Source organism: Macadamia integrifolia, chromosome 1 (assembly GCF_013358625.1).
Source record: "Macadamia integrifolia cultivar HAES 741 chromosome 1, SCU_Mint_v3, whole genome shotgun sequence".
NCBI classification, from domain to species: Eukaryota; Viridiplantae; Streptophyta; class Magnoliopsida; order Proteales; family Proteaceae; genus Macadamia; species Macadamia integrifolia.
Genome location: NC_056557.1, coordinates 21413956 through 21428413, shown reverse-complemented (window position 1 = coordinate 21428413; position 14458 = coordinate 21413956). Strand labels below are relative to the sequence as shown.

The 14458-nt window shown below is 36.9% G+C and overlaps 1 protein-coding gene across 2 annotated transcripts in view; it reads left to right on the top strand.

Annotated features, from left to right (window-relative positions):
- The window catches only part of LOC122081426 (ADP-ribosylation factor GTPase-activating protein AGD4-like), a 73331-nt gene that overhangs the window by 37236 nt on the left and 21637 nt on the right, over positions 1-14458 (top strand). For both annotated transcript variants that reach the window (XM_042648568.1, XM_042648575.1), the window contains 2 exons: positions 8335-8553; positions 8764-8895. In XM_042648568.1, coding sequence (XP_042504502.1) covers positions 8335-8553; positions 8764-8895 — 351 coding nt within the window. The remainder of the gene's footprint in view (positions 1-8334; positions 8554-8763; positions 8896-14458) is intronic.

Sequence of the window (14458 nt, the reverse complement as noted above, 5' to 3'; positions counted from 1 at the left end):
AAAAAAAAAAAAAAAATTCCTCTCTTTTCAAATATGTGAGCAACCCGACATAATAGACAGATTGAAGAATTGGTTTGAATTGCTGTGGTGTGGCATGGGCCTACTGGCCATCATGTTCATCTCCTATCTTCCTCCTTCCTTTTTCCTTCTCCTCTGGTGAGATCTTCTACTTTTTTTGCCTTTTTCTTTACTGTTACTCTGTTTCCCTTTTATTTTCTGATTCTTGTGACTGGCTGTACTGGCAGTCCAACAGAACTGAATTGACCTCCCTTGAATCTGTTTCTTTCAATCTCAAGTTTTAAGAACCAATATCTACCCATTGGCAACCCAGTCCGTGCAATTTGGTTTTAAAATCCAATGTGGATAAAACCAATTTGAGACTAGTTTTTATTTTCTTCCACCTGAACCTGTTTGCAGCCATTATTATGTCATTATTGCTTGATCTTTGGGTTGGTTGCTGGTCGATCCTAATAGGCCTTGGTATTGCAATACAGTTTGTGAAATTTCAGTTTAAACTTTAAACCGAGTTTCCTTGAGTAAGTTTTCTCCTGTAGAACCAGATCTACCCTTCCGCCTTGGCCATTGTTGAGAGGTTGAAGATAACCTCTTTACCCCCCCTTCCACTTGTGTTATTTAATGGTATTCTTTTTCTGTGACTAAAATACCCTTTGGGCCTTGTGCTTCTTATTGAATAAAAGTATTTCCAGCAATTATGAATGCTTCTATCTTTATCCCCATACAAAAAATATGAATGACATTTGTATCCTAACCTTCATACACCTTCCATGGTAACCCATTACAATTTTGGTTATTTACTAGATTGCTATTACACATTGACCGTTAGGCACTTGGGTGGGCCCATATTCACCTGAAATTGGGGTTTTTAAACCTGGGACATCAGCTTGGGGGAGGGAAAGAGGTCCTGGGGAAAGTTGTCAGTTCTTATGGTGATTTGGTTGTGTTTCACCTTTTTGTTTTCTATTGGTGTGGTGTTTTGGAGTTGCTGGGAGGAAGTTCTGGTGTATCTTATTCATTTATTTTATTGCATTTTATATGTTGAGAAGACAGTTTGGTATGGATATTCTTTGTTGTGGCTCTGTGTTGTTCTCTGCTGTGTTTCTCTATGGTTTTCTTGTGGTTTTGTTTCTGGTTGGCTTTTATTTTTTGGGCTTCTCTTCATGAGTGCCCCCATATTTGTTACTTCAACAAGTCGATATATTATGAATTTTTTTTTTTTTTTGGTGGGGGGGGTGGGGTGGGGGAATTTTATGGAGCAGGAAAAGCTAATACAAGAAACAGGAAAAACTAATACAGCTGCATCTGAGATCAATCCCTTATCAAGCTCGAGCAATTTTCTTTTAAAAATTTGGCTGAACAACCCTGGAGCCGACTATTGAGCTGATCCTGGAAGGCTAAAATATCCCAAATGTCTGATAGGATAGAATTAATTATTGTATATCCTGGAGTTGCTTTCCATCCTCAAAACCCAACCGATGGCGTGGGGCAATGGGGAAATTGAAGGAGATACTAATGATGGCGGTACAATGGTACTTGCCTTTCGTATTCAGCCTTCTAGATCTCCAAGCTGCTACTGTTAAGATCCCTTTAAAATTGCCAGGTATAGAACCTGAGATGCTAAACAGTTGCATGAACAAAAACCATAAGGAGAATAGGTACATATCTGTAACCAAGGATTGAAGTATCGGTAACGGTCGCTGTTTTGGTCAGCTAAATTTAAGATATGTATCAGAGGGTATCGTATCGGAGATTCGCTAAGATATGCTAAAGATATGCACATAAATGATCATGAAACACATTTTTATTGAATTTTGCATAAAAAACATTAATATTTATATCGTATCGGAGATTCGCTAAGATATGCTAACATGTATCATGCATATACACTAAAATGGAGAACACCATACTGAGAGCAGTTGAAATTGTTCAAAAGGATGATGTTTCTTACATGTAGTGATGGTCTGTTGTCGACTTTGTAATAAATTTTAAAATCTATGAACAAATTAATGCAATAATTTATGCTTGATGCAATGTTTTGGTTTGTTTTACCTAAATCTACTCAAAAATAGCAAAAAAAGAAGTAAAACAAACTTAATTGTTTGATTTTGCTATCCAGCTTCTTATAAGAAATATTACTAGAACACTGCAAAAGTGATGGCAATAACTTGAGCAATCATGACATGAGATACAATGTTCATTTTTAAAGAAGGATCAACACACTTTGGCTTGTCGCAAGGACAAACAACATTAAATGGAAATGATAACACTAGTTGTGATGATTCTTATAGAAATTAAGAATTAAATGGAATGGAGAAATCAAATGGAAGATACTTGTCTAGTGACAAGGACTCTGTAGATTTAAACTGGAGGACATGATCAACATGACGATGCCATAATTCATGACAAGGAGGATATGAAAGAATGGTAATCAAGATTGTGAAATCTGTTGTGTAAAAGTGCAGTTGTGCTTTAAATTTTGGAAACTTAAGTATTGCCAACGAGAAGAACAAGCTCTGTTTTGAAAGTGAAATGGGTTCTATGGTTATGTATCTTAAGTATCGGTGAGTATCGATGAGTATTAGTTTATATACCGATACCCATGTGATTCAATTGCTTGGGGCTCAGTTGTACGTATTGAGAGTATAGTTATTTATCGATGAGTATCGGAGCTATCTTATGATACGGTTCGATACATAGAATTTTTTTAAAATACTTGTATTGTATCGGTGTCATCTGATACCGATACGGTATAATACCATAGTTTTTAAAGCGGTAAGGCGACAGAAGCGTTTGAGGGTCTTTCGGAGCGCCTTAGCGATAAGGCGGGCATAAAACGTCACCTTATTGACTAAAGCGTTCCTGTGTAATTTTTTTTTTTATAAAACCAATCGATTTGGCTCAAATCCTCATGAATCCTATTACTCATATGCTAAATAAATATTAAAGGTTCATATTCATACCAATGTAAGATATTCATCAAGAAAACAAATCAATAAAGTGAATAAATTAAGTTCATCTTCATCAATCATCAATCATCAATCATCATAACATATTAACATATAATATAAATACATAATTATGAAACAAAATTATAAATATAAAGAAAAGAAGACAAAATATACAAGTATTTATTATTCTTACCTCTGTGATACCAGAATGAGTGCCTGAGCCCTAAGGTCATCCACTATATTTCTACTCTTGTCAAAGAAGTAATTAAAAACTTAGAATTAAAACACATTGAAAGTAAAAATCGAGATGCCAAATTAAATGGATGAGAAGTGACTAACCTGGGGATTCTTAATCATTCTAAAAAACTTCAATGAAGAAAAAACATGAAATAAACTAAAATGCTAAAAATTTAGTAAACAATGAAAGTCAAATACTTAAAATTTCAAGGACTTAAAACACTTTAAAGTTCAAAGACTCAAAATACTTCAAAGTTCAAAGATTCAAAGACTTTCAATCCAAATTAGTCATTAAATTAAAATCTTCTTCTTCTTCTGCATTCTATTGCTGGCTTGCATCATTTGGAGCTATGCCATAATCGTCCTCAATGTTTTCATCATCACGAATGTCCTCTTCACTCATCTCATCCACTTCTTCATCTGAAGAATCCTCAAGCTCAACCCTCCTACCATGCTGGGTATAGCAAAGATTGGTTCCATTGGCAGATGCTGGAGTTCTCCTTGGTCTATTGTGGCCTTGATATGATGAAGATTCCCCAAGTGCTCTATCAACATCTCTCCAAGTGAGATCATTCTTAGGATGAACTAATTCATCCTCTGATTCACCAATCATCCACTCACTACTCCAATTAAGCTCATCAAGCAACAATGGATTGTAGTTTCTGCATTGTTCTTTTCTTTCTTGGAACCTTGCTTGAAGTGGGCGATTATATTGAATGTAGATAAGATCATTTAACCGTTAATGCTCTAACCTATTCCTCTTGGTGTGAATCCAAAAAACATTAATAATATGAGGTTATCTACTTATCTTCAATAAAACCATATTAAGTGAAGTACAAGTATTCAGAACTCAATACTCACAAATTCAAATGTGCTCCAATTGCACTCACAACCAAAAGATGAGCAACAAAGACCAAGTATACGCAATGCAAGCTTTGAAAGGTCAGGAGCAGTACTTCCATGTTGAGACCACTAAGAGACTATAAATATATAATATAAAAAAAAATAAGTTAAGAAAAAAATCAACATACAAAGTTCTAAACTAATTAGAACTTTAAAAGGAAATATACTTACCAGGATTCAACTTGTCCCTTTATCTAATCGCCATGTCCTTTGAAAAACTTCCTTGAGCAGTGGTATACTTGTCAACCTGGACAATGGTCTTATCTTGTAAGGTCTCATCAGGCACCAACCTTGCAAGAACATCATTGAAGGCATCACCTGCCTTTTGATCTAAGTCCAACTCATTATCTGGATTATCTGCTATTGCCTTAAAGAACTTGTTTGGATTGAGGAAAAATGTAGCTAAATATATTGATCCATTCATCATAGTCTCACAACGGTGATCAACAATCGCTATGATTTTCTTCCATTTCCTTTCATTGTCTCCAAAATTTTTTTGATGTTCTTCTTTGCCACTTGTATTGCCATATATACTTCAGGTATAGTAGGCAACTCATCACCATGTACAATCCTCAAGAGTTGAAGAAGAGGCTGTGATGCTCTTATACAATCTATCACACCATTCCAGAATGTTATAGCAAACACAGTCTCAGAAGCTTTCTTCCCTGCCTCTGTAGATGCCAGCTTAGAACGGGACCATTCATCATCAACAAATAATTTTTTCAGAGATTCTTTGTGCTTGTATAAGCTCTGGAGTGTTAAAAAGAAAGAGGAAAATCTTGTCACTCCAGCTGTCACTAAGTCTCCCCTATTTTTTTGCCTCATAGCTTCAAGAAGGCAAGACAAGTGTGCCTGTAGATGAATGCAGTTAATTTCCTGCCCTTCGATATAACAGACATATAGGAGCGCAATTTGCCTATTTCCTCCATCATAAGGTCTATGCAATGAGCTACACATGAACTCCAAAACAACCTCTTCCTTTTCTTCATTAGTAGCCGACCTGCTGCAACACAGTTGGCAGCATTATCAGAGATTACTTGAACCACATAATCTTCACCAATCTCTTCAACCTTACTATCAAGTAGCTTAAATAACATTTCAGCTGTTTGTGATTGGTTAGATGCATCCACAGACTCCAAAAAAAAGTCCCCTCCGGACAGTTGACAAGAAAATTAATTAGGTGCTTTCCTCTCTTGTCTATCCACCCATCAGACATGAGTGTGCACCCATATTTCTTCCAATGTCCTTGATACTTCACCTTTAACTCATCAATTTTATCCTTTTCAGACTTCAATAGAGGCCCCCTATAGTCATGAACTGAAGGGGGCTTGAAACCTAGTCCATATTGACCAATAGCCTTAACTAATTCCTCAAAACTCCTTAACTTCAAAGCATTAAATGGAACACCGCTTTCATAATCCCACCTTGCAAAGTAAGAACGAAGTTTATCTCTTTCTTCTTCTCCTCTTACACGGTTCTCCGTTGTCTGATATGGACCTTTATCCCGCTTATCTGCAACCACTTTTTCAGGAGTCCTCCTCACATGCTTATCTATGGGACCCCTTGTTGTTTGGATTGTGCTTGAATGATAGTTTTGTTTCTTCTTGAAGTTGTCCCAGAGCTAGGGATAGGACATGAGACCCCCAAATCGGATATTATATTCTGTTGTGGTCCCGTTACTTCTGTAGGTTCATCACTAACATCCAAATCATCCAAACAATCAAGGTTCCTCTTCCTCTGGTTCTTCAAGATTACATCTCTCATCTCTTTAGCAATTGATTCCGTTGTTTTCGCACACTTGGCTACATCTCCATAGCCACCAATAAGATGTTGCTTCAATCGTTTTATTCCTCCCTTCACATCCTTCCCACAAAGGGTACACTTAATCCAATTTCTGTCTGATACGTTAGGCCAATACCCATATTTCCATCCAGGATCATTTGATTTAGCTCTCCTTTTTGAATCATTGCTTGGATCAATCGTTGACTGTGCAGTAGCAGCAGTACTTGTATTTTCACCCCAACTGCTACCACCAATTGTTTCCATAGATGAGTGGATTCAACTTGTCTCTTTGTCTAACACTGTAATGTAAAAAGGTAATCAGAATAAGAAAAAGGTAATAAAAGGGAATATTACTACTATAAGGGAATATTAGCCTATTAGGTAATAAGGTAGTAAAAGCAAATGCCTCCATTAAAGAGATATGGGATAATCAGAATAAGAAAAAGAAAAAATACTCCAGGAAAAATAACCCACATGTATACTTATGTATCCAGAGATATGAGAAATTGAGAAGATGGAATAAGAAAAAAAAAAAAAAATCAACATAGAAGACAAATTAGGGAAGATTACAGTTTTCAGTTTAAAAATTAGAGCATGCATTTTTCAGTTCCTAGTTTTCAGTTTAAAAACAATACAAGTTCCTAGTTTGCGGTTTAAAAATTTGAAGACAGATTAGAGAAGAATGGAAGAAAAATTAGAAAATACTACTGTGATTATTTTAATTAACTAATTGTCAGTCTATTTGTTTGCAAAGCTGTGGGAGCTACTGCTCAATATTCATCAAGTAATGAACCAAGCATAAACGAGCTGTCAGTTACCGAACTGAGGGATAAACTTATTGCACTTGATCCACTCAATAAAGAACATGTCATAAATGTCAATCAAGCAGAAGCTGAATTCTGGAAAAAGTCCGAGGGTTATAGAGTCGGTTGGAGTGATGAAATTCTGGGTTTTGATTGTGGTGGCCATTAATGGGTCTCAGAGAACTATTTCCCATGCTGGAACCTTACCTAAGCCAGGCATGAAAGTGATGAGAGTTGTACGACTGTAACGACTCTCAAAGTCTCACCGTAGGAAGAAAAAAAAAAAACTGTTATATATGATGAATTCTTAAGTCTCACCGAGTCACCGTATGGTGTATGATGAAGATGAAAGAAGAAGGAAGAAGGGAAAAGAAAGAAGAAGAGAGAAAAAAAACCATATGGTGTATGATGAAGATGAAAGAAGGAAGAAGAAGGGAGGAGAAAGAAGAAAAGAGGAAAAAAAAAATAAAAAATAAACGATAACATACCTAGAGATGTGGAAGGAAACTTCACTGGAGGAAGGAGAAGTAGCCGGAGAAGAATCGAAGGAGGTGGGACAAGGGAGTGAGGGACCTCACCGTCGGTTTGGGGTTTTGCGATTTGGAGTGGAGATTGAGAGAGATGCGATTTGGGGTTTTGTTTTCTAAGTTATAAGGTTTTTGATCCAATGCATCACATGTGCATCAAAACTTATACACCTGTCAATGAGAAAATGTAATTTGGAATCTTCATCAAGCAATTTTAAAATGTGTTTAAAAAAAATAAAAAAATACAAAAACACATAAGGCGACCGCCTTAGTCGTAGGTCGTTCTAAGGCGTCGCCCTTCACGCCTTATAGCGCCTTATAGTATAAGGTGGCAGCCATAGTCACTTCCCTTGAGGCAGAGCATTGCCTTATCATCCATGGACCGCATCACCGCGATGCCTTACCAGTGCCTTAAAAACTGTGTATGATACATGCCGATACTTTAAACCATGCCAGTAACATGATTTGAATCACCTATTTTTCACTTGGAAGTCTGACAATATTGAAATAAACAGATTGTTGTCGAATTCTTTATGATCCTGCATACATTATTCCTTTTGGATACAGTACACATAGCATTGTCTTTGATTAAATTTTCAAAATGTTTATTTTATGTACTTGAAGGCATGCAGACAAATCAGTTCACTTCCATGTTCAGAACAAGGTTCAAGATTTCAGTTTCGACTAGGATTTCAATCCTGGTCAAAATTGAAATAGACCACTGAAATGGATGAAATTTACCACCCAAATGGACGAAATGGCACTGGAATATGGCCCATTTTGTTGAAGAAACTGAAACATCGAAGACCAAAATTCACATGCCATTTCGTTTCAACATGTGTTGAAACCGAAATATGCCATCTAATTTTGACCAAAATATCAAAATTTCGAACTATGGTCCAGAATGTCTTTTGTCCAGCAAAGTGCTGGATAGCCATCAATGGTTTTAGCTAGATCAATATGGATGGCTTTCTGTTTCACTATGCTGGAACACCATGGCTTGTTTAAGCATGTCATTGACACTACAGGGAATTTAAATTTGGCTGGGTTATGTGGAGAGAACCAAATACCAAATTTTCATTATTGTTGAACTCCAACCCCCCTTCCTGAATTCAGATCTTGACATACGCTCAACAATCTAAAGAATTGTGCAACATAGAGCAAGACAAACTTGCAAAGAGGATACAAGAATTCAGGACCCAGGTGGAGTTGGACAATCTAAGAGCATCCAGTAATGTGGAGACCTCAACAAGTGGTGATGGTATTCATGGTATCAGTTCATCGTCTTCTTACAAAAATATAGGAGCACTGATGCATTCCACAGCAAATGGGGAGGTATTGATTTATGTAATTTTTTCTTACAAATCTAGGAGGAAAATTCTTGGTTCTTTTGCTTCCCTTCTGGTTCACGTTGGGAAATATTCATTTTTTTTTTTTTTTTTTTGTATGTTCAAAATCCTCTTCACTTGAGGGTTGATTAGTTTTGTAGTCTTGCTCCTAGGGACCCTTAGATATTCACTGGGAATTTGTTTTATTGTTTGGTAGGTCCAGACGATCAAACAAGGATACCTCTTAAAACTTTCTTCCAGTTTGAGAGGAGATTGGAAGAGGAGGTTCTTCGTACTTGATAGTCACGGGACTTTGTTCTACTACAGAAACAGTGGTGAAAAGCCGGCGGTATGTTTTCTTATCTTGTTTCTGTTCTTTTCTTTTAGTTGGCTAATATATCTAGAACATAAATAAGTTACCAGCATGCTATGATACCTTTGGAAGGTCATTATTCTCCAGCTAATGAGTTAACTGTCATTAAGTTGCTTTGCGACAGAGACTCTATGAGACTCTGTTGCTTGTCTCCCAGTTTTGTTGGCTGAGCTTAAAAACCATTGAAGTCATCTAGTAAAATAGCACTTGCTGCATCAGTCACTATGAGACTCAATGATACCAAATTGTTACTCTTTTAATTTTTAAAATCTTGGATTTTATGGACTTTGACTTCAGCTACATAAAAATATGGAACTAATAAATAGATAGATAGTTGATTGTTGAAAATCTTCATCTCTACTCTTGCCATAGTTGATTGTACAGCCATTTATGCTTTTGAAGAGTCGTGCAGTGTTTGCGTATGATTTGTGGAATTAAGATAGATTCTTTCTTTAGAATTAAACATCAACTTACTGCTTATTCACATTAATGTATTATAAGAAGTTTCCCACCTTTGGTAATTATTTTTAGGTTGCTAGCATGTACTTGAATTTCCTCTGGAAAAGGGAAAAGAGGTGAATGGGAAGGGTTCCTATGAGGCTACTTGACAGGGAGACTCTGAAGTTACGGAGGCTTAATCTGATCAAGCTGGCTCAGTAATAAAAACAAGCTATAGCTCAGTATTAAAAACAAGCTATTTTTCAATATTGAAGTGCATAACTAGATCATATGGTGGTTTGATCAAGGTTTGAGATTTCAGTTTTGATCAGTGTTGAAACCGAAATTCAACTGAAACTCTGCATGTTTCGGCTAGCCATTTTGTATGTCAATTTTGGTCGCCAAATGGCCATTTCTTGGCCCAAATATTCAAAGAAACCCTAATTAAGCATTTCTAAACATATTAGAACCTTTAGATTGTAAAAAAACGCATCTAAATTGGTAGTTTAGTTTCGTACCCAGGTTGGTAGTGTACACTGTACCCTGCTGTGTACTTTCTCAAATATAGTCTATTTTACACATAATTTAGTATTAGAACACACAAAGTTCAATGAAAACAACTAAAACATTTATTTGGAATGAAGAAAAGGTTGAAAGTGGCTGTAGATGATGTTGTCAACACAGTCAACATACTCTCAAGTAGTTGAGTGGATTGTTGAGGTTGAAGTGTAGTCTGTTGTGAAGAAGAGGCGAAGGTTCAGCAAAATGGAGAAGTGTGGCAAACTGCCCAGATTCAACATTGAATTAGCATTGTTCGACATTGAATGAAGGAATGTCGAAACCAAATGTATGGTGCTCAACGCACAATTGATGTCGACATGGAATATGCCTCATGTTGAATTGCGCTTCTGAGATACTCGACACTCATCACATTCTGTTCGACGTCAAAAGAAGTAGAGTCTGTGTTAGGTAAAAGGAGGTTGACTGTCACTCGACACCGACGACATGTCGAACAGTGTGCATCTGTAGCTATTCGCATGTCTGACAAACTCGATGGTGAAAAGTTTTTGTTCGATGTTTAAAGGGGGAAACTAGCGCCGAAGGAGATCTAGTTGACACACTCTTGATGTTGAGTAAGTAGCATCGCATGTCACATGCGGCACTTGTGGGATTTTATATTTAAGTCCCTAAAGACTATATATGGTGGTGGAGATTGTGTGGAGACTGTTCTGGTGTTGTTGCATGGAGAATATTTTGCTAGGGTATTCCATATGTCTTTTGGCAAACGTGGGCTCTTATTTAGTAGTTTATTTCATTTTATTTCTTATCTATTAGATAGTTTAGTAATTAATCACTCTAATTACTATCTCCTAACAGCTTCTAGTTGCTTTCTATTTTGAATTCTTTAACTATGAAGAGTTATTATTTTGTAAGGATGCTTCACTATTATGGAGCATGAGGATCCTAAAGCGAAGATGATGGGTACACTGGTGGAACAAGCAAATTCAGAGTCATCTCTTCTTCACTAGTAATACCAGACTCCCCCTGAAGAGGTGACGATGAGTAGTAATCAACAGATTCATGAAACACAACATCCATTGTTGCCATAGTATGCCGGGTGGGAGGATGGTAACACTTGTATCCTTTCTGTGTAGGAGAGTAACCTAGAAAGATTTACTTAGTACTTCGATGTTCTAGTTTTCTTGGTGAATGATGATCCCTAGCATAGCAGGCACACCCAAAAGTCTTTGGATGCACTAGGAAGGATGTAGGCCCTTGAAGAAGCTCAACAGGAGTTCAAGAGTTGAGGACACGGGTTGGCATGTGATTGATTAGGTAAGCTGTTGTGAGAACAATATAACTCTAATATTGAGATGGAACCTGTCTAGAAAACATCATGTCTTGAGCAATATCCAGCAAGTGCCTATCCTTGCATTCAATCACCCCATTCTGAGCAGGAATGCTTACCCAGCTTGTCTGATAATGATCAGCTAGGTATTTTTGAAACTGCTCTCCATGTACTCTGTTCCATTATCACTACGGAGAATTTTCAGAGTGGTATTGAACTGAATTTGAATCATTTTATGGAATAGCTGAAAACAACTGAACACTTTACTTTTGTGCTACATCGTATAAACCCAAGTAGATCTAGAGTGACAATAAAGAAAAAAAACCCTTTTTTTTTCTCAGAAATAGAAGTCCAACGAGACGGACCCTGTACATCAGAGTGAACCAAATAAAAAATAGAAGAGCTTTTATTTAAAGGTAAATAACTAGAACGAGTCTGTTTAGCCAGAGTACTGGCTTCACAAAAAAATTATGCGTAAATAAAAGAGATAAGGTCTAATGCAGGAGTAGATTACAAGAAACTAACCCCCACAATTTATAAACCCCAAACAAGACAAATAGGACCATGAAACAAGGAAATAAGACCATCAAATAAACCCCCAAGTATACAGTACCAATACAGAAGCAAAACCAACCCAAAATCGAACCCGATAGGAGAGAGAAAGACCCACAATATGGCTGGACAAAGAGAGGTGCGGCCAGGCCTGTAGGGCTCAAATTGAGCTACACTCTTGGGCATAGATAGTCCCTAGGAAGGGTACAAAAACCTACAAATTTGAAGGGCTTCCGACGGTTGGTTGCTGAGATAATACTTTCTTGAAAATCAGGCTTAGGAGAGAGAATTTATCAGAATTCTGCAGGGACAGCAGCTGGTAGCCTTGAATGGTTCTTCCAAGATGGATCGATTGATTCACTAATGATGTGGAACCACCCCAACATGACCAGGCAGATCAGACTTCAGATAGAGGAGATATTGGAGATCAATTGGACTTCAAAACTGGAATTTCTTTGCTGGTCGATTCTGATTTAATAGGGCTTGAGAGATTTGAAAACTCTCTCTTGGAAATCTCACAACAACAATAATTAAGAAGAAAAAATGGTAATGGAAACTAAGAAGAAAAACAAGATGGGGCGTTGAGAAGGATGAAAGATAATAAAGGAATGGGTATCTCACCCCTCAGGTTTCCTTGGCAACAACCTAAATTTGAGAAGCAACATCTAAGAGCAAAAATCATCTAGAAATAGATTGATGAATAGAACCAATCAAATAAGTCATTACCAAAGAGTCATTAGTGACCAATTCTTCCTAAGAGGTACCCTCAGTAGAGGGTTTCTTTAATTTTCGTGTAATGTGTCCAATGAGACCGCTACCAGCCATAGTTGTTAAGGCATTGCTGGGGCATCCAGGCGGTTTGCCCCGCTTAGGCGATAGTCGCCTTATTGCACTGCATGTCACCTTGTGTTTTTTACTTAAGATATTAATCATAAATAAGTAAATACCTCCTATTTGAATCTAAAAAAAATATTTTAAAAATCAATTTCTGAAAAGATAAAAAGTCAACTCCCCCAGTCCAAGAACAAAAACTGGATTTTGTTATAGGGGCGATCTTCAACTTTTAAATGCTAGGGTTTTTCTCAATTATGAAAATTTTATAAATCATATCATGTTAAAACATTGCTAAAAACCAAAAGTCCGGTAAAATAATCTTTTGTTTTGATATCTATAAAATTATTTTTCATTCGGGTGATTTTAATAGCATTCGAACTTTAAAATAAGTTTGACTGGAACATAACTTTGTCATTACAACTCAGATTAAGTAATCTTAGATTTGTTGGAAAGCTAGTTTTATGTTATCTTAATACAAAAAGTCTCATGTAAAAATAAGATCATTGACTAGTCAAACTTATTATAGAACAAGAACACTTCTCTAAATATTATTTTTCATGACTTAATGTGACTTAATGTTGGTTTTTAATGACTTAATGTGGCTTAATGTTGATTTTTTATGATACAAGGTATATGCAGCTTACTAAATGATTTTAGAAAAAAGAAAATAAAAAAATATCACTTGGTCGCCTTGTTCACTTTAAGGCGGGTGCCTTCTCGCCTAACCGCTTAGACCCCCAACGCTTAGACTTTCCTCCAACACCTTGGTTCGTCTTGATGCCATGACAACTATGCTACCAGCAATGGTAAGATTGGTAGATCTATGCCAGACAAGGTAATTAGTTCCCTCCAATTTCATAGAGCTAGTACTGCGGAACCGGGGTTCGAAAACCTGTTTGGTTCACTTAAAGGCCCACCCAACACTTAAACAACCCAATGAATATAAATAATGGTAGAGTTGTAAATATTCTGAAGTTTTAAATCAGGGTGGCAGAACTGTAATTACCATGACTAATGTGAGATTCCCTTTGACAAACCAAACGTTGGGTAAGTTAAGGGTAATTCAGATATTAGACTTAAAATAGGACAATAGAGACTAACGGAAGGCAAGAGGGGCAACCTTGGAAACAGAAAATAAAAGAGTGGAAATCTCTCATGTTGAAGGTTGTCTTCCACCTTTGGTCACGAACAGAACCAGCGGATATGGGACGCCTTCAGATTGAGAGAACTTCCTCGGTAGGCATCAATTTAGCTTGAAATCTCAGACGAAGCTTGGAAACCCTTTGGCCTCTTGATTCCGACAGGTAAGTACTTCGAACAGCAACCAAAAGGGAACAATTGCGCCTGCTACTCAGATCTAGCGATGAGCACTGTTCCAGATCTGGTTGTGGAGTAATAGTTCACAACAGAGGCTGTTTCTGGTCATGGAAACCTGCAGTTGGGTCGCTTTAGGGAGGTGATTCTAGCCCCAAAGTTTGAAGGTGAAAACACTTGTATCCAGGGAGATCCCTACGATTCTTTTGAGCTCTAATCTACCGACTAGGACAGGGGATTCTGAGGGAGTAGGATAAACAATAGTAATAAGAGGCTATTGCACAACACTTACTGCACTCATGATGAGAAACTTCTCAATAAATTCATTCAATTCTTCCAAATCTTCCCAATATTGTCCAGCGATTACATAGAAATAAGAGAAATACATCTCAATAATGGAAACTTGTCTCATAGGAAATAAACTAAAATTGGAAATCAAAATACTACTACTAAGTATTTAATTCTAAAACAAAGAGAATCAAATATACTAAGATTGCTTCCTTAATTATCAACTACCAACCCTTGCTAGACCAGAATATCAGTTTGGGTTGG